Raw genomic sequence first — 25,776 nt, forward strand, 5'->3', positions numbered from 1 at the left:
GTTTCACTGGTGTAAAATGCCCTCTGACTGTGTGCCCTGACCTTTGACACTGCTGGTGTTCATAAGTGCTCTTAATTTCCCTTTTAAAGAGCGCATTGAACCAGAGTATGAGGTTCCTGGAGAGAACAGCCACAGACCTGCCCGTAAGTAAACCAGCCCTTCAGTCTGAATGTGGAAACTACTGTATGGTTTAAGCTTAAACTGATGTCAATCTCGCATTTCTTCTCGGCAGAACAAAGTTTTAGCAGTTCTTGATGCCATTGATGCTGCGCAGTACCTCATCTCCCAGAATGCTTCACACTTAATCAATCGGGTAACTGAAGGATCACTTGTTTTGTTTATATTCTCAATTTGTAAAATGATCTGTAACATCACATTATTTCTTAATCTCCAACAGGAAACGGGGAAATACACAGCAACTATTGTCGGCTACTTCCATCAATACATAGAGTGGGTCAAAACATCCGTAAGTGTTCATTTGTTAGCTTGTTGAAGATTATGTGGTTCTCACTTTAGCTGCAGTTCTCAAGTGTTGACTCAAATTTTCATTCTAATATTCATTAAAGTCAAACCCAAACACTGGAGGTATACAGAGGAGCATGTTCTGACAAAAAGACCTGGCTGCATGTTACATAAGAGTTTTGGAGTAAATATAGAGAAGACGAATATAACAGTTACAACCTCTATAAATTTGAGGAATTTGCTTTGTGGCTCATTGGTTTCTGCTGTAGTTAACTTAAGGAATTCACAACAAAGTAAAAAAAAAAAACATGTTTGAGGGCTGTTTGTTGATCTCAGAGCAGTCAATAGAGCGGTTTTATTTCAATCACAATATTTTTGTTGTTTTCAGAAGAACACATGTAATGATCTATTGTCTAATGACACTTTGAATGAGCAGCAACATAACAGGATTTCCTCTTGAATTAAACATACAGAAAAGGGGGATGGTGTTACTGTTGATATACAGTGCGTATTCCTGAATCTCTTGTGTGTTGACATTTACTGTTTATATCTCACTCTCTACAGTTGGCTATGGAGGTTGCACCATGCAAGCCCTTCAGCAACATGGTGGACACGGCAGATATCATTGCTTGCAGTTTCTTGGTCGACTCCATGGTAACGATAAAAGGGATTTTAGAAAAAGAAACCCCATTTAAACATTAGTGGGAATGTGTGTGACAGGGAGGTTAGCTGTGGCTTATTGGGGCTGGGTCTATCACAGCAGATTTACTATAGGTATGTCATGGTAAATGGAGTCATATTCACCCATTTACAGACACACATTCATACACTGGTGGCCGAGGCTACCCTACAAGGTGCCACCTGCTTCTTAGTTTTGTTTTGTTTTTTTAACAAACTCACACACCAATGGAACAGCGATCGGGAGCAATTTGGGGTTCAAACTGCTGCTCTTCCGATTAGTAGACGACTTGCTCTACCTCTAAGCCACAGTCGCCCAATCTGTTTATAATGGTGCATAAAAAGCCACAAAAACAGCTTGTTTTAAGGGTATTTTTAGTTTAGTTGAAACTTGGATTGCTTATACAATATTATGAAATCTTGGTCGATGTAAATTAATTTTACAAAGTGATACAGTAGATCAAAACTATACAATGTATAGTCATATAATAAGTGTGACTTCAATTACAATTGATTTAAAACACCTTGTAGGACTGCAGCCAATCTCAGAACCCATCAGATCGGCCTGATGACATTTTAGCCTCCGTGGGTAACGGCCAATATTTCCGGTGACCAAGTGTGGCAAGCAGAACCACAGGCCAAGAATTCCTCCTCTTTGCCCTGGTCATTTCAACTTATCTCTACAGACATATATCTGCATATGAATGCAGATACATTTTTCAAAAAGCTAATATAAAGCTCCTTCATTGCCAGACGATAGCAGATGGGTTCAAAGATTGCATGTCAGCTAATGCGTTCAGCCTTTCTACGACTGTTTATTTGCCACTCAAACATGATTGTTCAGTTTTACTCGATCTACAAACGTTGCCTAAAGATTCTGCATTCAAATGCAGATTAGACTGCAACTAACAATTTCATTCATCATTACTTTCTTGATTAATCTCTTAACCACTTGATTTATAAATGTCAGACAAAAGTGAAAAATGAGCCAAAGCCCAAGGTGACATCTTTCAAATTGCTTGTTTTGTCTGAACAACAGACTACAACCCAAAAATATTGAATTCACTATCAGAAAAGACAAAGACAAGCGGCAAATACTCACAATTCATAACTTGGAACTAGATTATATTTGCTATTTTTGCTGGGAAAATGACTTCAGTGAGCAACAGGTGGTCAAAATATTTGTCTTTTAATATTGTGTCAATTGACTTATTGTTTAAGCTCTAATATTTTGTCTTTTTCCTCACAGAACACATTCTGGATGGGCCTGGGCTGCAGCACTCTCTTTCTGCTCCCAAGCATCATCCTCGCAGTGAAACTAGCCAAGTACTACCGCAGGATGGACACAGAGGATGTTTACGATGAGTAAGTACTTGTACTTGTTGTTCTACTGCAATTATACATTTACTTTATAGTTTGTATTTTAAAGAATGAGATATGATGATCCTTAAGACAGTCTGCAGTCATACAGTACATATTTTATATGCTGTCAATGGTTGCAGGACATCCTTCTTCAGCTTCTCTTCTACCTGCTTTCTTCAAGTAATATCTGTCGTGTGGGAGGAATTTCCCTTTTCAGTTTGTAGTTTGCTAATGCACTTACCTAAGGATTTGAATATTGTTTAATTATATATTTATTTATTTAGATTTTGTTTTACTTGCTTGGAAAGTTTTGAGTTTTAGATAAAAAGCAAAAACATTAACCTTTTTAGGGTTTATTGTTGATTTATTTTCTCCTCCCTTTTCTCTCCCTTGTAGTTCCTCTGTTTCTGGGACTTGGCATTTTACTTTGTGATAACCATTTCTACTATTTCCATCTTCCATATCTTTTTTTGTTGTTTTTTTTCGTTTCATTCCTCTCTGTCAAGCACTTGGCACTTTACAAAGAAACATTGACGCTTGTCAATTTATATTTATTCTCTCATGGACCTTTTGTTTGCTCATTTAATCGCGGCTTTACACAAATACAATGTAATGTCTCGATCAGTGGCGTCTGTCGTCATGTGATCTGTGCTGGGTTAAAGGCTTTCTGACTTTCTGGTGCATTTCTATCGCTGAGCATTTCAATAACATTTTTATGTTGTTTTTTTTTTTGTGTATCTTTATAGCATTGAGACAATTCCCATGAAAACGTAAGACATTTTACCCACCTCCCTCTCCCTTTCAGCTCCTATCACTCTGTGCTTTTCTCTGGATCTTGTACATAGACTTGTTTACTAAATTCTTGGTGCTGGTTTACGTTTTTAAGCTTGGAATTGCTCTTATGGGTGGATGGTGTGGCTTCTTGTCGTGTGCTACCTTTGAAAAGTGCCCCTTACCTTTCACGAAGGGCTCTTGCAATCATTACCTTACAAGTCCACCTGTTTTTTGTAAGTTATAGTGTAAATAAAACACTATGGTTTATACTCAAAAAATATTTATCTCTTAACATCTTGAAAAGTTTGACTACTCAAAAAGAAAAGCATTTTTACTCTAAAACTTTAATCAGCATGTCTCTCACATTACATTTTTCATCCCTTTTTTTGTATACAATATTTTGTTTTCAGTATGGAAATTGGTAATAATGGTTATCATAGTGAGAGCTCACAAGGTATCCCAAATCCTATGATGACAAGGTAAACATTATAATAATCCTGTTACTGCATGTTATGGGCGGTGGAGGCATGCCTGGGGACGTGGGCTTTTTACACGCAAAATGACGTGGCTGGACAACTGTGCATGCCTTTGAGGGATTTGATGTATTACGCACATTCACACGCACAAATTTATGGAGGTCAGCAAATTGAACAATAAGATGAAAGCTGACAAGTAATGGTAGCTTTTCTTGAAAAACATCCAATATGACATTTAGTATTTTAAATCTAAAAAGTACCTTTAAGAGCTTTAAATAGATTTGTCAAAGAATTTCAAGGAATAGTGCAACAATTTGGGATACTGGTATTTCAGTTTTCTTCCCTGGAGTTAGATGAGAAGATTGGCACCACTCTCATGTCTGTGTTAAGTAGAGCCACACGTACCCTGGTTTAGCATTTAGACTGGAACCAAGAGAAAACAGCTATCCTGGCTCTGTCTAGAATGGAAAAAAAATAAGCTTACCGACAACTCTAAAGCTCGCATAGTGTGCTGTATCTGGTGGACAAGAGCTAGGCACATTAACTTTGGTGACTGGTAGACTCAGGGAGTGGGGAACAGAGGGGCAGTTCACCCTCCTTGGTGTCCCAATGTTCTTCGACACCCCTACGGTAGAATAAACATGATAAAGTCCCCTCTAGGGTGCCCTTCATTCGAAGAAAACATGATGCAGAGCTATATAGGCTGCCCTACATGCTAGAAAACTTTCTGCATGCTCTTGGCCCACCACATGCAGCCGGTGCCCTTTCTAAGGCGGCCTAAGTCCATCACTGCTTTGGTGTCCCATTGTTCATCAAGAAACTGTTTCAGCACAAAACTTCCCCTTAAACCAGCAAATTGTTCTTTTTTATGGTTCCCACAGGATGAATCCTACTGACTTTTGGTGGTTACATCTGTAGTTTTTAGTGATATGTCATGGCATGAAATGGACCTTTGTCATAGCAAACATTTTGACTTATCATAGTAGGACAAGCACAGGTGTTACTAATGACACTCAGTACTATTCAAGAGTCCACTGGCATTGTGAGCATGTCAGCATTTAGCTCAAAGTACTGCTGTGTTTAAGTACAGCCTCACAGAGCTGTGTTGATTACATTTCTGATTATCTACAAATAAACAAGACACTACATGTTAATTATTGAGCTTTAGAGGTGCTGCAAATGGTATTTTTGATCTTTGGAGAGAGCTAGGCTAACTGCTTCCTGCTACCTGTCTTTATACTAAGGTAACAATGTCCTTGAACTGAGCTCTGTACTTAACACACACACGAGATTAGTGTGAATTGCTGTTGTAAATTTTTCAGTCAGTCTCATGTTAATAATGTTGCTACCATTACTTCTCTTATTGCCAGATGTCCTGCTTTGTGGTTTTTGGGGGAGTCTTCCATGTATCACTAACCTCCTGCATGCTCTGTATGTGCACTGGGATGTTGATGTGGAATGAAAAATCTTCCTGTTTCCTCTCATTTAGAGTCAGCCAAAGTCCGATGAATGTACACCTGATCATTTTGTTCAGAGAGAGGCAAGCATGTCAAACTTTGGTGTGATGCTGCGAATGCTGCTCCTTTGATTTTCTTATTAATCTAACAAAACGTCTAACTGCATGATACGTATTTTTAAGTTGCACTGGGACGAGGATGCGTTTGGACAGACAACCAACTGTAACAGAAGATAACGGAAGAGAGCAAAACAGCTACAGCAGACATCTTTACTTTCACAATTATCTTTAAACTTATTGAACATGTCTCTTACATGAGTGGAGTTTTATTCCAAATGGTGCTATCCAGTTTTTAAGTGACTGCTGAAAAGTAAAACCCAAAGACAATATTTTATTTGCCATTTTGTGGTCTTTACTTGAACATTTTTCAAAGATGGAATTGTCTTTTTTTCTGTGATTTACTTCTATATTTTTCTCAAAATGGATAGAAGATGGTGGACTGAAACTTGTAAATCATGTCCAAAAGGCCGTCATAATTTTTAAAAGGGGCAATGAGTAATATATGACCTCTACTGACCTTTATCCACAAACAGTAGCTACTGGAACACTGACACTTCATCCTCCAGGTTCAGCCACTTTGTCGCGCCCCTTCGCATGTGATATGAACAGTCCGTTTAGGATGGGAAGAAAGGGGAGGTGAATAGGTCAAACAAAACCAGACTTTCATCCAGGAGACCAAAGTTTGTGTCCCGTGTGAAAGCATAAGTCAGTGTTGTTTTAACGTAACATTACACTATTTACATACCATCGCTGCATACTGACGTCACTCACACAGCATATTCACGTCACGCTATGTAACATTCTACTTATTCAAACCAAAAACATGAGCTGTTTTTTAAACCTAACACAGTACTTTGGTTGCCTAAATATAACCGTGACCGTTTCACAATATGAACCACCTGTCAACAATGTGTTTTAGTTGCGTGTCACATAGATGCGCTCAAGGATTCCCTATGCATTACTATGAGACGGGTTGGAACACAATGGGAGTGTGTGAATAAAATTTTGAGAGCCTGATATCTAATCTCTGGTGAACTAATTCTTGCGTCACTGATATTGATCGACAACCCCATAAAACACCAAGTAATATAATTATCTTGTAGTTTCAGAGAGGAATAACTTTACGTATTGCCACTTTAACTGACCGTACAGTTTGTCAATCTTGATGTTGGTGAAGCTGTTCTGCTCTCTGCCTTGTGAACCCCTCGTCCTGCTTCTCTTTGCTCAGTTAAAGAAGAGAAGCAAGCAGCGGTTGTTGAGTTCTGTGGCTGTTAATATTTTTTCCTCTGTATGTTGTTCTGTGCCGGTAGCATCCCTACCTATGACACTATGAACAGGTTCCCGCGGGCCTCGGCTCCTCCGAGGCACATCGACTGGTGACAGAGAGCCAGCTCGTGTTCTGGCTCCTGAAAGGTACTGAAAAACTTTGTGTCAGACCTCTTGTTTCTCTAAGACATTTTAATATAACTCCTTCCTTCCAATCTTAAATCTTTCTTTTTGCACAGCTGTCATCTTGTCCTGCTGTGTCTGCTGTCCCCAAGCCATCTATCTCTCTCCTGTTTTTAATCTATTTTCTTTGGATTTCTTTTTCTAACCAAACTCTTTAACACCTCTTTACAGCCTCTTTTAGTGCTTTTCTGCTCACAGTGACTTTGCAGGAAAACCATCGTGGTGAGAATTGCTAATTTTGGAATCACTAACAAACCATAAATGTTGTCACGGTATTTATGTCAAACTACTTGTGACTGCTTAGTCAATTGACTAGAGAGGAGAGGAGCTGAATGTGCTTATGTGCTCATTTTCTGTTTTGTTTGATGCTTATTGAGGATAACAATTTGGTTCTAAAAACTGCCCCATTTACAAAACAGTCAGTATTTAAGACATACTCTGGTTGTTAACAGAGTTAATGTCATGTAACATAACGTCAAAGTTTCAACCAAATGCTATACAGCATTTTGGAATTTAGCTTTTAGTATCTGGAGGGGAATGCATTATTCCCAGAGGACAGCAGGTTGTATAAGACTACTATAACAATAGTCAGATTCTTCCAGTAGCAAAAAGCACCATGCAGTCTTTGAGAACCCTCTATGGAGCTTCATGAAAGACTTAACTGACTGCACTCTTATGTCTGTTATTTCACAAACCAGCCAGAGCTGCATTAATCTCCTGGGCCATTCAGAATAAAAAAGTAATACAGTATGTTCTGAATTATTCACTTAATATGTAAAAATCTAATTCATTTTTCTCCAATATTTGCCTTCCCAGTGCCCTTGAAGACTGGAATTAAAATACACCATAGTAAGTAAGTCTGACATCTTACATTTTAGATAGAAGCCATTTAGTTGAATCTGTTGCAACCGATCCAACAGCAGAATGAGTTCTCCGGATCAATAGTAAGGAATACAATAGTTCTGAACCACTGTTGTTAAGACGTCTATTTAACAAGTAATTTACTCTTGTATTGAGTCCGAAAATCTAATTTTCCTTAAGAAAAAGTGGAAAAAGTCAGCCAAACGAGAGCAGCAATTGTAGCAATTTTACCTGAAAGGAGAGTTTTCAGTCTCAAGACAAAGGCTGATCAATACTGTCAAGATGATGGAAATTACTGGGCCGAGGTGACTATTTATTGGAATTAAGTGAAGTCAAGTTGTTGTTTTTTTATTTCATTTTAAGATTCAAATGAGGATTGATTAGTGGAGGCTTATGCGATGAGTCTGTGTAATTTCCTGACAGTATTATGGTATGTAAGACAGCACTGACAGGAAGACAGTTAGGAAAGTGGTAGAAGTTGGACTTAAATTACCCCCAAAAGATCACTGGTATATCAATTATTCATTAATTGAATATGTGAATTGTCTTGCATGCCTCCACGATGAATGAAGAATCCAAAAATGGAGAAAATTCTTGATGAATTGAGGTCATCGGGGGCGTTAAAAACATCATAACTATATTAAAACATCTCTTTACAAACTCTCACACAATACGTTACTATTTTAAACACTTTCGCATAAACTTTCTCAGGATAAGTGCTGAAAAAATATACTGTTGTGTACCAGAGCAGAATTCCAGGTACCTGAACTAAGACCAGTATCAGTTCATATGTGAACCATACCTAACCCTATATGTGAGGAAAATAAAGTTTTCTTTATTCAACATTACACAGGATGAGTAATTGATATACAAATGACCATTCGGGGGTAAAGCATTCCTTTAACTTGTCCTAAATTGGTACAAAAGTAGAGCAATATGTATGTGCAAAAATATGTGAAGCGAGGTCCAGATATATTCAGTATACTTTGGGATTACTAATCGAAACTTTTCTTTTGTACCATTTCAAGCTGTTGGTTTATCGACCCCTCGGACAAGAAGAAGCTCAATAAAAGCTGGTTTCCTTACAACAGAAGAAGAACACACAAAGCCCTCTGGGATTTTATTTTTCTTCAGCGATCAACTCAACCAGGCAGATCACAGCCTCCGGTACAGTTACCTGCACCCTCTCCGAAAAACTCTGCCTACAGGACATCAAACTCTTCTCCCTCAGCATCAATCTGAGCCACGCTTGTACTGCTTTTTTTTTTTTTTCAAAGGACTGCTGTGTCTGCGTTTACATTTGTTCAGACACAAAACCACGCTGAAAAATACATTCAGCAAGAGGACATGACAATAACTGCGATGCCTGTTCATATAAATGTTTGTGCTGAAGAAGACAGTGGCTGAAAGGTCACCCGAAGGTCATGGCAAGCTGCTACAGGAAACTTTTAGTCCTGCACTTAGATTGGATGTATCACATTCAACACAAGCTAATGCTAAAGGTGGAACAGTCTGTCAAGACATCTACAAGGAAAGGTGCAAATTAAGATGAAATTCAATGTGTTAAAAAGCACCGCTTTGTTGAGAAAGAAGCATCCTTTTTAACTGCAGCATGTGTGAGTTGGTGGGTGTGTGTGTTCCTTAATGACTGAGAACTGGATGATTTAAACAAAGTGGTAAAAATACAGAAACAGGTTGGTCCCAGGTGGATTCTTATAATTAATATTAAGAAATTTAGCATGACTTAAAAAAAATGTTTACAGTATCACAAAACAGAGTTTTGAGTTCCTTGCTGGTTTTTGGGCAAATTGCAAATGACTGGTTGCCTTTCAGAAGTATGTTTTTTTTGACAGATATGCTTCTTTTAAAAGGGGAAATCCACCCACAGCTCTTACACTGCTAAAAATAACCAACATGTCATGTTATTTTGTGGTATGGTGTTCAAAATATACATTTTACTTTTTTAGCATATGCATTTTCCCTTAACTTGTGTCATCTACTCTTCATTTCCTACATTTCCCAAAATCTATTTAAACATCCCTCAATTTATAATCACAGCCTAACATGGCTTGTTGCTGCTTTCTGGTCTACTTAAACTTATGTCAGTATGTTTGTTACTTTTAAGGAATTGCTAAAAAAAATAAAAATAAAAATAATATATATATATATATATATATATATATATATATATATATATATATATATATATATATATATATATATATATATATTAACACCGGACAAAGTGTTGGTGCTTAGTCCTGAGTACATTTTGGACCNTATATATATAATATATATATATATATATATATATATATATATATATATATATATATATATTAACACCGGACAAAGTGTTGGTGCTTAGTCCTGAGTACATTTTGGACCAGTGGTTCCCAAATGTTTTGGTTAATAACCAATCAAAATTAAGGAATTTATAGATGCAGACCCGCCTCACAGGTAAGAAGTTTAACCAAAGAGTTATTTTCCAAGCAGAGATTGATTTATGTGAATAGTTTTTGACACATAAAAGCTACTTCCTTTCCTGCCTTTCAATCATCTCCAGAGCCTTCAGCCATATTTTCAGACCATTTAGGGAGTCCCAGGTTGGATACAAGAGTACAACCATATACCACCAAAAACAAGACAAATCAACAGTGTAAGTGTGTAAGGTGGATTTTCCCTTTAATTCTCATGAAGTCAGAGCATAACTTCTTTATATATCACTCACTATGACATAAGTGTCAGGCTTATAGATTGTTCCCTAGGTGATGAATTGATTAACAGAAGCTATCATGTTGAGTTCACTAACATGACATTTTTCTTGCTCTCATAGTAATGATACATTTTAATTGGAGAAATACTTTCTCAAGCCAAATTGTTTTTTTTACTGTAGGTCTCAGGTTTTTAGTGATCTATCAGCTATGTGCTTATTTTGTTTCTGCTTTTTAAAACCCCACAGTAGCTATGGATACATTTAAAAAAAAACTATATGGAACGACTGAATGTATTCAAGAGCTATTTTTTATTTTGTATAACTTGATGAAGTTGGCTGAGAAATATGCTGAAGTCTTGTCACTAACGCATTGGGCAAGCCAATCTGGTTATTCCACCCACCTCGCCGCCTCCATGTTTACAGGTTAGATTTGCAGCTGCTGTCGGCTACATACAGTAGTAACGATGGTGGAAAATTAGACAATCCATTCATGGGACAAGTCAAATGGTAGAAAACCAGTAGAATGCTTTACGGTTTACACAGCTGATGGCGTTGATGCACACTGTGAGAAAATAATGTCCATCTTAACACTGAAAGTTTAAACTGCACACATTTAGCTAACTGAATATGCTAACGATGTAACAGCAGAACAAGCTAGCCCACAGCACTTACTTGACAGTAAGAAATCTAACTTTACAGTACTAAAGAATATGATTGTACATTTAATCTAGTAAAAAAAAAAATGACAAGATTTAATAGATACGTATATTTCAATATTTTCACTGTATTTTAGTGATTTTAAGAAAGAGCAGACACCATTTTGAAAAAACTTTGATGCTAGCTTCTTTAGTCCGTTAGCATCAATACTGTCTCACTTAAAACCAGAAAACAACAGAAAATATTACATCTCCCATAACTTACTAACAAATAACTAATAGGTATATCATTTTAGATAAGAGTTTGGGCCACACAAAGATAATAAGTGTTATCGGGTTAGTTAGCTAATAGCTTTAGCTATAAAGCTAGCTTTCTTGTTCTACATACAGTATTGTGCACATATTAATAATAAACATCAGCAGTATACCATACATACTGCATACACCTGTGTTCAAGATTACGTCTTACTGTGATGTAAATTCAAAATGGCTCCAGTTAGCATAAGATTATCTAACAGTTTCTTACTTCTTTCCTGTTAAGACGGACATTTTTTAAGTATCTGTGTGCTCACTCTGACAGGACTATCATTCTTGTCTGCTAGCATCTGGATGTGACCCATCTTAAAAAAAAAAAATAGGGTCTGATTTTCCTTGAAGTGCTTAAACTAGATGTTGCATATCCAAACCTACAGGACAGATACTGGTTTGGTTTACTGGTAACTGGTTTGAACTGCGATGCTCCAAAGTTGGGCACTGATGGAGCCACTGAAGAGGAACTTTATATGTGGTGGTGAAAAGAGTGTGTACAAATTGTGAATAAACTTTGAAATTCAGTTTGTTATTTTACTGTCTTTTTTTCAGTTTGGTTTACATTTTAGTGGCTTTCCAAGGATGCCCAAAACCTTCTGTCATTTAAAAAAAGGAGTGTCTTGAATATACCGCCTGGTTTTGGGTAACATGCTTTTAATCTTGGCAAATATTTTGTCTTAATCCCAATGAAAGATATATTTAGGGGATTTATTACTTGTGATAAAGCACTGCACACATGCTCTAACAGCAAGAATTTGAAATTCTATTTACATAAGGCTATCTTTATAAAATAGTGTGCTGGTTAGGTCAACGTATGATACTTCTTAATGTGTTTTACGCAAAACAAATGGCATGAAAAAGGTGGAAAAAGTACTTAAAAAGCAGTACCACAGTGGAGAAATACTCATTACAAGTAGAAGTCTTGTATTCACAATTTTACCTAAGTTAAAGTACAGCATTGTCAGGAATAAAGTATACTTAAAATACCAAAAGTAAAAGTACTAATTTTGCAGGAAATGGTCCCATTTACAATAATGTATAATATTTTATTAGTTTATGATTACTGATGCATTAAGGAGTGCATCACTTTAGTATTGCAGCAAGTAAATGTGGGGCTAATTTATTTATTTACATTTTATTTTAAACACTGCACGGTAGCTTTTGGAGTTCCCCTAGATGATAAACAGTCTTACTGAAATAATAAAATGTATTTGTTAATTTTATTTTGTATTAATAATATGAATCTGGAAAGTAGCTTCCGTTATTAAAAAAGTATTTCAGTAAAAAGCACAACTTATGCCTATGAATTTTAACAGCGTAGAAATATATAGTAGCAGAAATAGGAATACTCAAGTTAATTGTATGTACCTCAACACTGTACCTGAGTTGAGTACTTGATGTACTCAGTTTCCACCAGTGGTAACATGAGAAACCTTGCTCATGGTGTATTTTAATTCTTTAACACAAGACTGCACATTCCTATGTGGTGCTGACACTGCTGGCCAGAACCCACTGGTTGCGTTACTGGTCAGCTATTTTCAATGGGTGATGATTATCTTCTCCCATAAGCTTCGTTCTGAGGTTTTCTCAGGCACCAAACAGTATCTGAATAAACACCAGAAGCAAAACCACATTCTGACTCATTCCTACTTCTGAATAAGCTTGTATAAAAGACAGATGAGAACAAAAAAAAAATCCTTAAAAACCCCAAGCAGTGGTTTGGAGAAAAATCTTTTTTTTACCGTGTTTACTTGCAGATCAAACACTGTGTTTAAACAGTTATTTACGAGATTCTGTGGAAGTTGTACGTTACTGTATGTACAATCTATCTTTAGCTTGATGGTTAGAGCCAAACACCAATAGTATGTACTTTAGGGGGCTCTGGAGAAAAATATTCACACATTAAAAAGGATATCATTGTTATCTGTCATGAGGGAAATTCACTAGTTGAGAGCCGGCAAAGATAATGCTACATATCTCACTACATTATAGATGTTGTAATTTTCATGGCTTCATGGCTTTTTATTTATTAATATTCTTATTAGTGGAGCTCCACATACACACAGCTTTGCATCTTGAATGTGTCTCATGCTTTATCTTAATTTTTTTATTGTTAGTTCCAACTTGATATGTGTATTGTCCCGTGTTAAGAGGTGCCACATACAACTGCCCCTCACAGAGATAAATAAAGCTGTACAGTACTAAAGTGCATGCAAACCAGTGGACGGCATGCTATGCATTTACACAGGGAGATAACTTACATAAGACAAAGTGTGCCTGTGAATATGCTGCAGTCTCAGGGGAGCACAAGCACTCAGGGGGTAATGCAGAGAAGACTTAATGAGAAGCACTGCTGATTCTGCAGTAGCTTAAGAATTTCAAAAATGACAAAAACTTAATCCCTAAATCGTGACAAAATTATATGATGGAATAAACATCAAACTCACAACTGAAGAGTGGTGGAATCTAAGTACATTTACTCAAGAACTTCACTGAAATTATGAGGTGCTTTTACTTTTCATGAGTATTCAATTTTATGCTTCTTTGTAGTTAAACTCCAGTGCATTAAACATATCTGACAATTTAACAGATTAGGATTAAGATTTTACAAGCAAAATATGTGATCTTTTTGTAACATGTAAGACTGTGTAAGCGATTAAACTGTGCAACAGTATATAAAGTAGTTAAAATGTGCTCAACATCCACCCGCTGTAACATTAAGAAGCTGCTTACATAATAGTCCAATAATTTAATGTATAAAATAACTATTTGAACCAGTCTGCCCAACACAGTACTTTTACATTAATACTTATGGTACGTTTTCCTGATTTAGTTTTTAATGATACTTTTCTATTAGGTTAAAAAAAATAAATGTATTTTTCACTACTGCTATTGAATAACTGTGAGTACAGGCCTACTAATGAGCTTTAGAAAACAGTGCTTTTTTGAGACATTCAACATTTATTCACCTGCAAAATGACCATTTGTTTATCAGTTACTTAGCATGTCACCTTGAATTCACAAGGAAAACTTTGATTTTCTCGCACGCCTCCAAACATTTCGTAAATTAAAGTCTTGGGTCCGCATTTAATAAAAGAACAAAACTACATCAAAACATGTGTTTACAAATTCCCACACAACTCATGCAGTATAATCCAAGTCACAATTATCCAGTCGTATGCTCGGGACTTCCTAAACGCATGCATTTTCACTTAAACGTTACAATATACAACACTTTGGCAACAAGTAACACGCCATGAGCATGCCTGAGTAAGCGCGTGCGTATAGTTCAAATGCACACGTGTGACCAGGCTGTACATGAGACTGTTTCTGCTGATGAGTTTTAAATCAGAGCATTTTAGTGAAAATGCATGCGTTTGGGACATACTGAGGATACGACTGGATAGATGAGACTTGGATTATACTGCACGAGTTGTGTGAGAGCTTGTAAACAGACGTCTTAATATAGTTGTGCTGATGTTAACCGCAGTCTCCTTTAACTTCAATTCATGAACAATGTTTGCCTTTTTTGGATTCTCTGTTCACCTCAGGGTACAAATTGTAATTTTGCAGGTGACGTACTCCATTAATTGTACTGTATATCCATGAACATTAGGCGAAACATTGTGACCCTACAGTTTGTTTCACTTCACCCAGTAAAGCTAAGTCTCTTCAGGATGTGTTGACCACTTTTCCCACTTTACTCACAATGGGACCTTTTTCTCCAGATGGGCATGAAAGTGAAGCCACTTTAGACATATCCTACCCCACCCTACAGCCATCGTCTTATACAGACCTTTCTTGTTCTTTCTTAATTGGCACAATTACTTACTACGCTCCCCAGTGAACTTCGTCCATGTGTGAGTGACTTCGACTCACGTTTCTTCGTGGTTGTGCAGTCTGATTGTGTTTATATTTGGGAGGGAAATGATAGGCTAAGCTGCGTGGCTGTGAGCTCCAGCTGCCTTGTAAAACAAGCAAGAACTTGAGGGTTTCAGGAGGCTTGTTTACATGAGTATATTCCCAGACATGCCACTTTTTTTTTTTAATTGAGATGTACTCAGCGGACACGGGAAAATTATCGAAAACGATTATGTTTGCATGATTGCATAAACCCTCTGGCAACAGAAATGCGTCACACTTTTTGCTAAAAATTATTCTGAGACACAACTGACATAACTTAGTTCTGGAATTTTTTTATGTGATGTTTTGTACTCTCAGTACCATAACCTGGATAAACATTAGCATCACTGTAAACATCTCACGTGTCCTTTGCCTTCTCCAGACAGCAATAACTGATCCTCCTCCCATAAAGTTTTGCTTGGTGTGACTGGTTTTTTTTTTTGTTTTGTTTTGGGGTTTTTTGGTACCATGAATTCTTTCTTTGTCTGCTCAGCCAATAAATAGCAGGAGGGACCCTCAGCTCGAGCAGTCTCACTCTCCTCCTCTTACACTCAGGATCCATCTGACACCATGTGGACCCAAGTCAGTGCTCTGCTGCTGCTGCTTGCCTGCTGCCTTTGGTCAGCAGATGCTCAAGGCGAGAGGAGAAAAAGCATCTGGGATGAGCCCATTAAATTCAGCACCAAGGCCAAGGACATGTGCACCATGATCATCACCGGCCATGGCGAATACACCAAGCTGAGGCTATCATGCCAGAGCAACAAGCGCTCCTACTGGTGCGAGTACATCGGCAAGCCTTACACCTGCCGCCCCTACAACAGAGACCCCCGTCACTACTTCGTCCAGATGATGTGGGGCCTCAGAAAGCTCCACAATGCCTGCCAGGCACCGAGGGAGATCAAACCTTTCATGTGCAAGAAGGCAAGTGATGACTCTCAAATGGTCTTCTCATCTGGTTCATTTCCCCGGTCATCGCCAGAGGCTTCTTCAAGGACAGCAGGAAGACAAGCAGAGCAGCCTGCCAGACCTCAACCTCGTCGTGAGCCAGCAAGGCCAGTCCCACCACGAGTCAGGACCACTCCGAGAGCCAGTCCACAACCAGTGACACCACCTGTGGAGAGCGATGCTAAGAGGATGGCTCAACAGTACTGCTGGGGGTCACTTCAAGGCGTCTGCTCCTACTTCATTGGTTTGATTCGGAAATAACGAGCGAGGAGGTGAGCAGCAGAACCGGGCCTCTTCATTTACACACAGCTTTTATTATGTTGTTTTAGGACTAATCTAAGAGTACTGTGGTGGAATAAGGATCCTGTGTATTTAAAATCAAGTTTGCCTCCAGCATTCATTTGCAAAATTCAAACTTTTTCTTTTCTTTGCTCAAAATATTACTGATGCACATAATTTACAACTGTATGCATTCTCGCCTGTTATATTCACAGATTTACAATTCTGATGAAGATAACTTCTAATGTCTGATTAAAGTGGCCCTTGGAGGGAAATCCCAGACCAGCAGTTTGTACATCGTGATAGAAGAACTGTAGTGCTCTCTTCCGGGGGAGAAATGGTACTGCTGTGACGTCCAAAGCAGGATTTCTCTGTGATCATCTTCCCAACATCACATCTGGGGAAAAAAACTCTATTACCTGTCTTATCTGAGGTGGTTTACAAAGTAGACTATAAAACCCATGTATGAAACAGTACGAGTACAGAATGTTTCTGCAGCTGCACACACCTTCACAACAACATACAGGCCTGGGACAAGAGAGGCAGGCAACTCATATGTGTCACTTTTTATATTTATGTTTGTTTACTTATGTATATGATCTACTTACATTACTTAATATTATCTTGAATAATACGTTGTTGGGAGAGTCATAAGTTTTTACTTTGGCCTGATGATTTCTGTACTGATGTATCTGACAGAAATATAATGAATGTGAAAATGATTTTCTTAAATAAACAATATTCTCAATAATTCTGTGCTGTTCAACTTGTTTTTTTGCTCTGTCTTGATGAAAAACAACTACAAAAATGCTGCACAAAAGTCAAACATATTGAGTTTCTTGGTAGCAAAAGAGCACCAATATTGAAAGCAGCTGCTACACAGCGTCAGTCTTATAATGCCTGCTTTACTATATTTGACCATTGGGTGGCGCTGTTGCTTAAATTAAACAGACAGAGTTCAGTCAGTGATTTTCAGGGATTTTCTCCTGCAGGGACATCTGGCTCTTTTCAAGATATTTCAACTAATTTTATCTTTGGCGCGCTGTACTAACAGATGGTGCAGTAAAGGTTTTTAAAAGACTCAGTTATTTGCATTTGTTTGAAATTAATACCTTATAAGTGAAGTTATCATGAAAGCAGGTGGACCTCTTATAGCACCCAGCACAATCTGCCAAAACAGATTGTTTTAAGTCCTGATATCTACGTTTACACGTTTATACACAATAATTTAAATTAGTTTTGACTAGGAACTAAGATGGATAAAAACAGAGTCAAAGTCAATCAATAATTTGTCACATGAAATCACACAATGTACAACTTCACTGAAATGTGATTGTGTCAGCTCCTTCAACCTGAGCAGTATAATTAAGTCTCTTTTTTTTTGCCTCTACTTACATTGTGGGCTGCGACTTCATAGTTGTCCGTGTTTCTAGATGGTTCTGGTACCCCATGCTTTCTGGTTTAGGAACGATTAAACTGAAGTTTTGTGTACAGCTGCCTCTGTTGTTTTATAAATTAAATCCACCACAGACTTAGTGAATTCATTGATGTCATTAGTGACGTCGACAGTGGTGTCCTGAAGTGTGCTCCACATTCTGACTGGCTCCATCCCATGCGTTGTTGTTTGTTTACATATCTTGACCTCAACAAGAAGGCAGCATGGTCACTCCTTCCCAACATGCACAACACAGATGTTGACGATGTTGACATTTGAAAACCTCGACCTGGCTAGCTAGGAGAGTCACAGGAGGAGGTTACAGACTGTTTAGTCGATTTCCTCATCCTAAAAAGTGACTCGCAGCCACCATCCAACACCAACCACAAAAAGCACCACCGTTTCCTGTAATATTTCAACATACAGACTGGAAGAGCATGTGTTTACATTTTTTTCCAGGCACAGTTTCACAGTAAGTAGCTGCCTAGACTAGCCAGCTAAAAGGAAGCAGGAGGTTTTTCTTTGGAGAATTTCATTTTTTGATATTAAATTTTGTGGTTGTGGCTTACACTGGGGCAGGATCAGCAAAGCAAAAAAGGAAAAGAGTTGACAAATGAACAAAAATTGGAGAATTGGCCCTCTTCTTATAGGTATGTAATGCATCTATTTTATTTATGAAATATGAGACATGGTTTTGCATCAGTTTATCAATTTACGTTTGTTGCTAAATCAAAGCTAGCTAACGCTTTGGCATTTGTCAAGCAAAGCAAGTCCTGAAACACCTGTGACATGCGGCAGGCAATCAACAGTAGTTTCTATAAATTTAAAAAGCTACACCACTGAAGTAACTAAAGCTATTTATGAAAGAGAGAGAAACAAATAAATACAACATTCAACAGGCTCCTTGGCTTGTAGTTGCTTTAAAGTGAAATTATCTCACCGTTGCTGGCTGATAAGCGGATTTATTTTGTGGTAGTATTATTTCATTTAATTTTTAAAGCATTAGTTCATTAATGTGATTACATAAAACTCCACAAGCTTTATGAAAATAAGAAATATTGTTTAACAGGCAGTAATATAACACAAAATATTTTTAAAGAGTCCTTGGCTGACTAGTATGAACTCAACAAACTTTGTAAGCTGTACAGTTATGCAGTGTGTGTGTGTGTGTGTGTGTGTGTGTGTGTGTGTGTGTGTGTGTGTGTGTGTGTGTGTGTGTGTGTGAAGGGGAGGGCTGATTCTGCAGCAGCACTGTGTAACTGCAGGTACAGTAAAGGCGACTCTGAGCTCTCAGGTGACTGGACTGTTTACAAGTTTACTCTGAAACTTCAGGTAGGTAAAGCTATTGCTGTTTCATGTAGACTCAGATTACTCATCACTTTGACATTAGTATAGTATTAGGACTTACAGTGTGAGTGTTTGTGTAGTAGCTGCTAGTTACTTTGGTGCCTTCTTATTACCTCAATGTTGCTATAACATTCTTACAGTGATTTAAAAGGCTCACGACTAATTAAATTCCTCACTGTGTTACTATAAATGTGCATGTCAGCACTTAGAGTAGCTGTATTGTATTGTCATTTCTACTCCTACTATATTCATGTCACACTTTACTCCGACTGTTTCATCTTTTAAACCAAGGATTAAATCTTTGTTTGGCTCAGCCTTTTATTAAATAACATTCAAGGCTATTTATTCATCCCTCTTATTGCACTGTAACTTTTTATTCCTCTTTTTATTCTAATGTAGTCCTTCATATCTTATTTTCATCTTTCATTCTGTTAAAATCCAATTTATATGTGACTTTTTATATTGCCTTGTGTTTCCTTTATAGCTTGTCTTTAATGTGAAGCATTTAAATAGCCTTTAAAAGATGTCATTCTGAAAAACCTGCCTTGCTTTTTTTGTTTTGTTTGGGTTCACTTTCTTAAGCCTAGAGTGCCCCGATAATGTTTCTGTAAGAATATCAGTCATTTGAATCTAAAACAGGTCTGATAGGGGATTATGTTTTTTTTAAAGAAGGAAAATGAAAGGGGTTTAAGATATCTAAATCCTAATCTATCCTCTTGTAGGGTGTTTCGTGCTGGTTTCATGGCTTTCCTTACCAATGCCACCATCCTGCTCGTCCTCGCTTGTATTTCCCATCAGCTGGTGTTGAGCAGCTGCCAGAAGAGCCATGGACGGAGGGGAAGAGGCGTGGACAGAGGACAACACAAGGACAAGCCAGGGCTGAAAGTGGGCCGCCAACCCAAATCTGCCTCTGCACAGCCCATTAAAGGCAAAATGGTCACCAAAGACAAGTCAGAGTGCACCTGGGCAGCAACAGGTGATGATTTCTTCACCCTCGGTTTGACCTGCAAGAAGGGGGACAAGAGCTTCAGCTGTGAATATGTCGCCAGACCGGCTGTCTGTCCCCAGTATGCTTCCAACATCAAACTTTACTGGAAGCAAATCACCAGAGCGCTGAGGAAGCAAAAGAGTTTGTGCAAAGACAGTAGTGCATTGGTCAGGGCGGGTGTGTGCAGAGGAGCTGCCAGAGATGCTCATTTCAGGCTCCGTAATGCTCAGAGGAAGACTTACCCACCTTCCACTCCAAAACCAGCTCCCAGAGCTGTCAAATCCTGTCAGCCCAATAACAAGAAGCTGGCGGAGGAGCACTGCGGCAGCTCCTGGTCGAGTTTTTGCACATTCTTTTTCACTATGGTGCAGGATTATGATTGCTGAGACAGAAACAGTTGAGAACTTAAATAAATTCAGCTCTCTATCTCCATTATGTCAACACTTGTCTTATTAAAGATTTTTATAGATGCTAATATAGATGCATTTCTTCACATCTTTGGTGGTTCTACTCCTCAATAAACACTTTTTCTACCTATTCCTTAATGTGGCTTGATGATTTGTCAACTAACCAGAAATTTACTGGGATGATAGCTTGCTTTTGAAGAAAAATACTTGAAATAACTTTGTTCCCTCTTGGAGAACAAGACAAGAACATCCTGTTCTGTCATTTTAAAACAATTTCGTTCATGTCAGAGCAATGTTTCTGTCTTCTCCAAGTGTGTATCCTGCTGAAGGTATTTGCTGGGAGATCAGGAGTTTGAGCATGTTGAGTATTGACACAGTAATGTTACCAGAGGGACTGTGATTTTTAGAAAGGCTTGGCCTGCATACTTTGGCACCGACAAGCCTCTTAATAAAAACATGCTCACCTTGCAAAATCAAAGTCAAAGGGCAGACTTGTCCTGTAAAGAGTATCACGTAATATTAACAACAAAAGATATGTGGCAGATTTAACTGAAGATATATTATGTCTGGCCTTTAAAACAGGATCATTAGACCTTTCCACTCCATTTCAGTTCCAGAACATACAGTTGACTCATGCTCTGAAATTACAGGTTGGAATGGAACAACTTAATGTCTTACATGAGATTCAATCAGCAATAGCTAGTATAGCTGCAAATAGTTCATGAGTTGAATTCATCTGTGCTCAGAGTAAAATTAGATTTTATTTCAAAGGTCCATTGTGAACGATTTAGAGGGGTATATTGACAGAAACAGAATAATATAAAAGGTATGTTTTCTTTAGTGTATAATTTCCTGAAAATAAGGATCCCTGTGTTTTCATTATCTTAGAAAGAGCCATTTTTTCTAAATAGGGAGCAGGTCCTCGTCCACAGAGTCAGGACAGGCAAACCTTACACTGGCTCTAAATAGGGCCATTTGCGTTTTCGTGTCAGCCACCTTACTTCACAGCCCCTCCAAACGAGAGTCAGGAGAATGCTGATTTTTTAATGTGAAACTGCTTTTTTCAGTGTGTTTACTGGTATAAATCAAGGGGTCTAATGATTTTGGAGAGGAAAAGACCTCTGATAATTCGGCGCCAGGTAAAAGCCTCCTGAACCGATGGATGTTATGTTATCAGCAGTTAAAGTTGAGCGCACATTAGCAGGTGCTGGGATGGCAGCCCATCTGGGGCGTGCCGAACAGCGTAAGAGAAACACTCAGCTGGTTCAACTGGTTACAATCTGTAAACCCCCCCTAAATCTTACAGTCTGTTCCTCTGAGTAAAAGTAATGCAATACTGCAGTATTTACTCTAGAACGTAAAAAAGTACATCCTGTAACACTCACTCACTGCTAAAAATAGATGTTGGTAAGTCTTTTTCCTGAAATTAACAGGACAAATTGTTGATAATGTGTCAGTATACCAACGTTCAGCAGTCACAGAGATATTTTTACATATGAAGTAGACACAACTTTGCCCATCCAAGCAGCTCCAACAGACCGGAACAGAGCAGCCTCGACTCATGCTGTGATTTGAGAACAGGGAATGACTCTCATTTTTCTTGATGATTCCAGCTTCATCTCCTGCTGTAAGATAATGCATTACCCACGGCTAAAATCCATCTAATTCACAGACTCTCAGCAGGCTGCATTGTGGGCCATGTAAGAAAGCCCTTAATGGCAAATGAGGCAGACAGCAATGTGGCTGCAACAGAAAGTAAATTAGAGGGCAGTCACAAAATAACTGCAGGAGTGCAGTGAATACAGAAGTATATTTAGGGAGGAGTTTTCCCTTCCAGCAAGATTTTTAAACACCAGCTGGTGAAGACAAGACTTTGATTCTGCAGGGCAGCTTGTGAAGTGTGATGCAAAGCAGGCACTTGGTGAAAACATTAAAATGCCAGAAAAACACCTGCCATCATAACTTTAATACTTTGATTAAATATAAACGACCAAGCAGTCAAAGCCGTTTCACAGAATGCACTAACTGTCCTTTCAAATGCAAGCAACCCAAGACAAATACTTTGAGTTGGGGTTGGAGTTTTTCAAATTTCCACTAAAGTACTTTTTATCTACCAACATGCAATCATTGTAATGTCTCTGCTTTAACTCATACCCATTTTGGAGAACAAGTGAATGACCCCCAACTGTTTAGTGCTGCCATATCCTGCTTTCTCAAAACAGAAATTAAATTATGTCCACTGAAAAGACCCGAAATTATCTGCTGTCTCGGTGAGTGGACAACTGAGGGTCACCCATTCACAGTTAAGTTTACAGGTGGAAAAAAAATCAGAAACTTACACAGTTATACAATGTGACATAATGAGCTATTTCATATTTACCAACACGTCAACACAGGTGACAATCTGACTGGGTACATGCATACCTGTTCTCCTCAAGGAGCTGCTGTGCTGCTAAATCCCCCGTTTGACTGGTGTCAATCTGGATAGCTAACTTATGTTAGCCAAAGAAAGGTCCAGTTTTAGCGTTGTCTTGCTGCTTTCATGTTTGGTAATGCTCTCAGAAAGATGCTTGAGATTCTAAATGCCTGTTCACTTCACCAGGTAAATTACCATCCTCACCGAATAAAACACAGGGAAGCAAAAACCATCTTCGCTAACAAGCTAGCAGTTAGCCATTTTGTTCCCGAAAAACACTTCACGTTAACTCTGATTATTTCGACCAGGGGTTTGGTTTATGACAATATTCCGCTGCAGGTGGGCACCAAGATGTCTATCTGTAGTTTCTCATCAAAAAGTAAACTGTAAAATTAATGCTTTACCGTTGTAACCCTAAGGTATGACAGTTAACAGATAATGACGACAGCAGTAGTTACAACAGGTTCGGGCATGCGCATTGTTGTTTTCCCGCATTCGGGGCACTTGACGTTGTGCGCATGCGCCCCAACCGTCCAGAGCGTTTAAGACTCCATTTTAAAACTATTAAACTGATGTTAAATTGTACAATAATAAGAAACAACAGCAGCGAGGATTGTTTATGTAGTGAATTAATTCAGAATTATATCAATGTCTAAATTACTAAGTACCATTAAAACCATATCTCTTTCTGCCGCCAGCAGGTGGCGCTTTTTCCTATGATCTCGCTTGTACCCATTCAGTCTATGCCTTTGGACACTTTGGATAAAAGCATCCACATTTGTTTCTATCAGTATGTTTCTGTTATGTTTTCTGTATTGTAACTTTTATGGCTAATTAAATCCTAAGATCACTTAAAGTTATAATGCAAGTGCAGCAATTTCAAGTTAGGTTTCCAGAAACACTTTAGGCTCAGGGGCGTAGCACCAAATTCTTGGCCCTATGCATGAGCCCTCTCTGTGAGACCCTGCTCTTCCCCTCTTGATCGACGTCACTCTCACGCACCTTCACAGTTTGCTGTCTTTTCTTCTTGGAACCCTGCTTTCCATATTCTGGGGAGACATTATAATGTACATTTGTGCTCCAGCAGCACAGGTAGTCACCCACTTGGCCAGTGATGTAAGAAAGTGATGATGGACCCCAGTGCATGCTATCATGCATGTATTGTCTTGACGCAAATAGAGACTTGACATTGGACAACATCAACACACATATTACATTACCCAACAATCATCATTACATATCTGACAAAAATATTTTTTAAAAAAAACATTTAATTAAATCGTTTTTATTGTTTTATTTTGTGGCTTGTGTAAAAAAAAAAAAAAACATATAATTTTGCTTTAGATAGCTACTGACTATTTAAAAACATATAAAAATAAGAAAAGTAAACCATGACGTAGATGGGTTTGCCTTTTTGAGGACATATAAAGCAAATGGAACCATTTTTAAATTAGGAGCATTCTTTTTTTCATATCTCTATTGTCTATATTCAAGGTGACAATTTCAATCACTTGCAAGGGCCTGCTCTCTCTTTGAGCCCCAGTGCAACCACACTGCCTGCACTGTCTATACTTCCATACCCCGCACTCGACTCTAGATGCAATTAAAGACGAACCCTGGGTGGACTAAACCAATTTGCACCCTTGAGGGCTGAGAGCAGTCTCAGATGGTTTCCACTGTTTTTGTGTACAAAGTTTAGTCTTTCGGCCAACTTGTTTTAGATTAGTTATGACCCTAATTACTTTGAAATGAAAAAATGTCAAACGAAACCTTTTCATTGCAAGCTTTTTGAGGGCCCTCTCCCACTAGGGTCCCTGGTAATCAGTCCCAATTTTCCTGCCACCATGACACCCCTAATTAGGCTTACAAACAAAGGAATGTGGTTTTTAGATACCTTAAATACATTCTAAAATCTGGGATAAAATATTGTATTGTTGTTTTCATAGCAACAATGCATAGCTCACCAATTTCTTTTCATGTTACATCATGGTACAAGAGCTAAAATTACCACCACAACCACTCCAAAAATTGAAATGTGTATTTAAATCTGTTGTAAAAGTCATGTCAAAGTCAACTGTTCTGTATCCTAAGAGCTGCTGACCACCACTGTGGCCACCATGTCAGTGGACAAATGAGAGCCCTCTGTGGAGTAATTAAGAGTTGACCTTCACCATGTAGTGGTTGCATCACCACCAGGGAGGAATCCTCATTCATATCCGCTAAGAAACATAGATGTTTCTCTAGTTATTAGAGAAACATCTATGATAAGACAAAAACATAGAAGTAAAAAGTTATTTAATGGTATTAGCATGATAAGATTAGAGTCTGTGACGGGACACAGACTCTGGTCTCCTGCGTGAAACTCTGCTGCAGTACACACCTACCCACCACTCCGAGGAAATCCCAGGAGGCCAAACAACATGTGACTTCATATGTCAGCTTCAATGCTTTTGGCCTCCTTGGCTTTCTATCCGAATCTGACTTCCAAACCTGTAGTCTCCATCTTGCTGTACATGAAGCGTAATAAATGGAGCTGTCACATTTGGACGTGATTCCTACAAACACTGGACCGGAACAATTTGCTGTTATCTATCATAATGGACAGAATCAGGACTGGATCAAGATATCTCAAGGCAATTGAATCGAACGCAACTGGACTTGGTTTTGTCTTAGAAGACGTTTCACCTCTTATCCAAGAGACTTCATCAGTTCATGCTTGTCTGACTAGGCTGGAACTAGTCTGACAAACTGGTGTGGAAACAACCCAGGTATTTAACCTCTGGGGAGGTCTTCACAA

At 38.3% G+C, this 25,776-nt stretch overlaps 3 protein-coding genes across 5 annotated transcripts in view; all 3 read left to right on the forward strand.

Annotated features, from left to right (window-relative positions):
* Positions 1–9,696, forward strand: part of prom1a (prominin 1a) — a 112,433-nt gene extending 102,737 nt beyond the window's left edge. The window contains exons 20-29 of one of the 3 annotated variants that reach the window (XM_050042854.1): positions 90–143; positions 233–313; positions 398–466; positions 1,027–1,116; positions 2,390–2,505; positions 3,249–3,272; positions 3,687–3,755; positions 6,579–6,681; positions 7,534–7,570; positions 8,607–9,696. In XM_050042854.1, the coding sequence (XP_049898811.1) occupies positions 90–143; positions 233–313; positions 398–466; positions 1,027–1,116; positions 2,390–2,505; positions 3,249–3,272; positions 3,687–3,755; positions 6,579–6,648 (573 nt within the window). In that variant the 3' untranslated portion in view covers positions 6,649–6,681; positions 7,534–7,570; positions 8,607–9,696. The remainder of the gene's footprint in view (positions 1–89; positions 144–232; positions 314–397; positions 467–1,026; positions 1,117–2,389; positions 2,506–3,248; positions 3,273–3,686; positions 3,756–6,578; positions 6,682–7,533; positions 7,571–8,606) is intronic. The other 2 variants (XM_050042855.1, XM_050042856.1) reach the window with 2 other exon arrangements.
* Positions 9,697–15,690: 5,994 nt separating this feature from the next.
* On the forward strand, positions 15,691–17,124 carry fgfbp2a (fibroblast growth factor binding protein 2a). The gene is made up of 2 exons (XM_050042398.1): positions 15,691–16,379; positions 16,602–17,124. The coding sequence occupies exon 1, from the start codon at positions 15,733–15,735 to the stop codon at positions 16,366–16,368; it is 636 nt and encodes a 211-aa protein (XP_049898355.1). The 5' UTR covers positions 15,691–15,732; the 3' UTR covers positions 16,369–16,379; positions 16,602–17,124.
* A 1,278-nt stretch (positions 17,125–18,402) lies between these two features.
* Positions 18,403–20,680, forward strand: fgfbp1a (fibroblast growth factor binding protein 1a). The gene is made up of 3 exons (XM_050042499.1): positions 18,403–18,471; positions 19,049–19,153; positions 19,891–20,680. The coding sequence occupies exon 3, from the start codon at positions 19,910–19,912 to the stop codon at positions 20,540–20,542; it is 633 nt and encodes a 210-aa protein (XP_049898456.1). The 5' UTR covers positions 18,403–18,471; positions 19,049–19,153; positions 19,891–19,909; the 3' UTR covers positions 20,543–20,680.
* Positions 20,681–25,776: the final 5,096 nt, after the last annotated feature.

This window comes from Epinephelus moara, chromosome 4, assembly GCF_006386435.1.
Source record: "Epinephelus moara isolate mb chromosome 4, YSFRI_EMoa_1.0, whole genome shotgun sequence".
Classification (NCBI taxonomy): Eukaryota; Metazoa; Chordata; class Actinopteri; order Perciformes; family Serranidae; genus Epinephelus; species Epinephelus moara.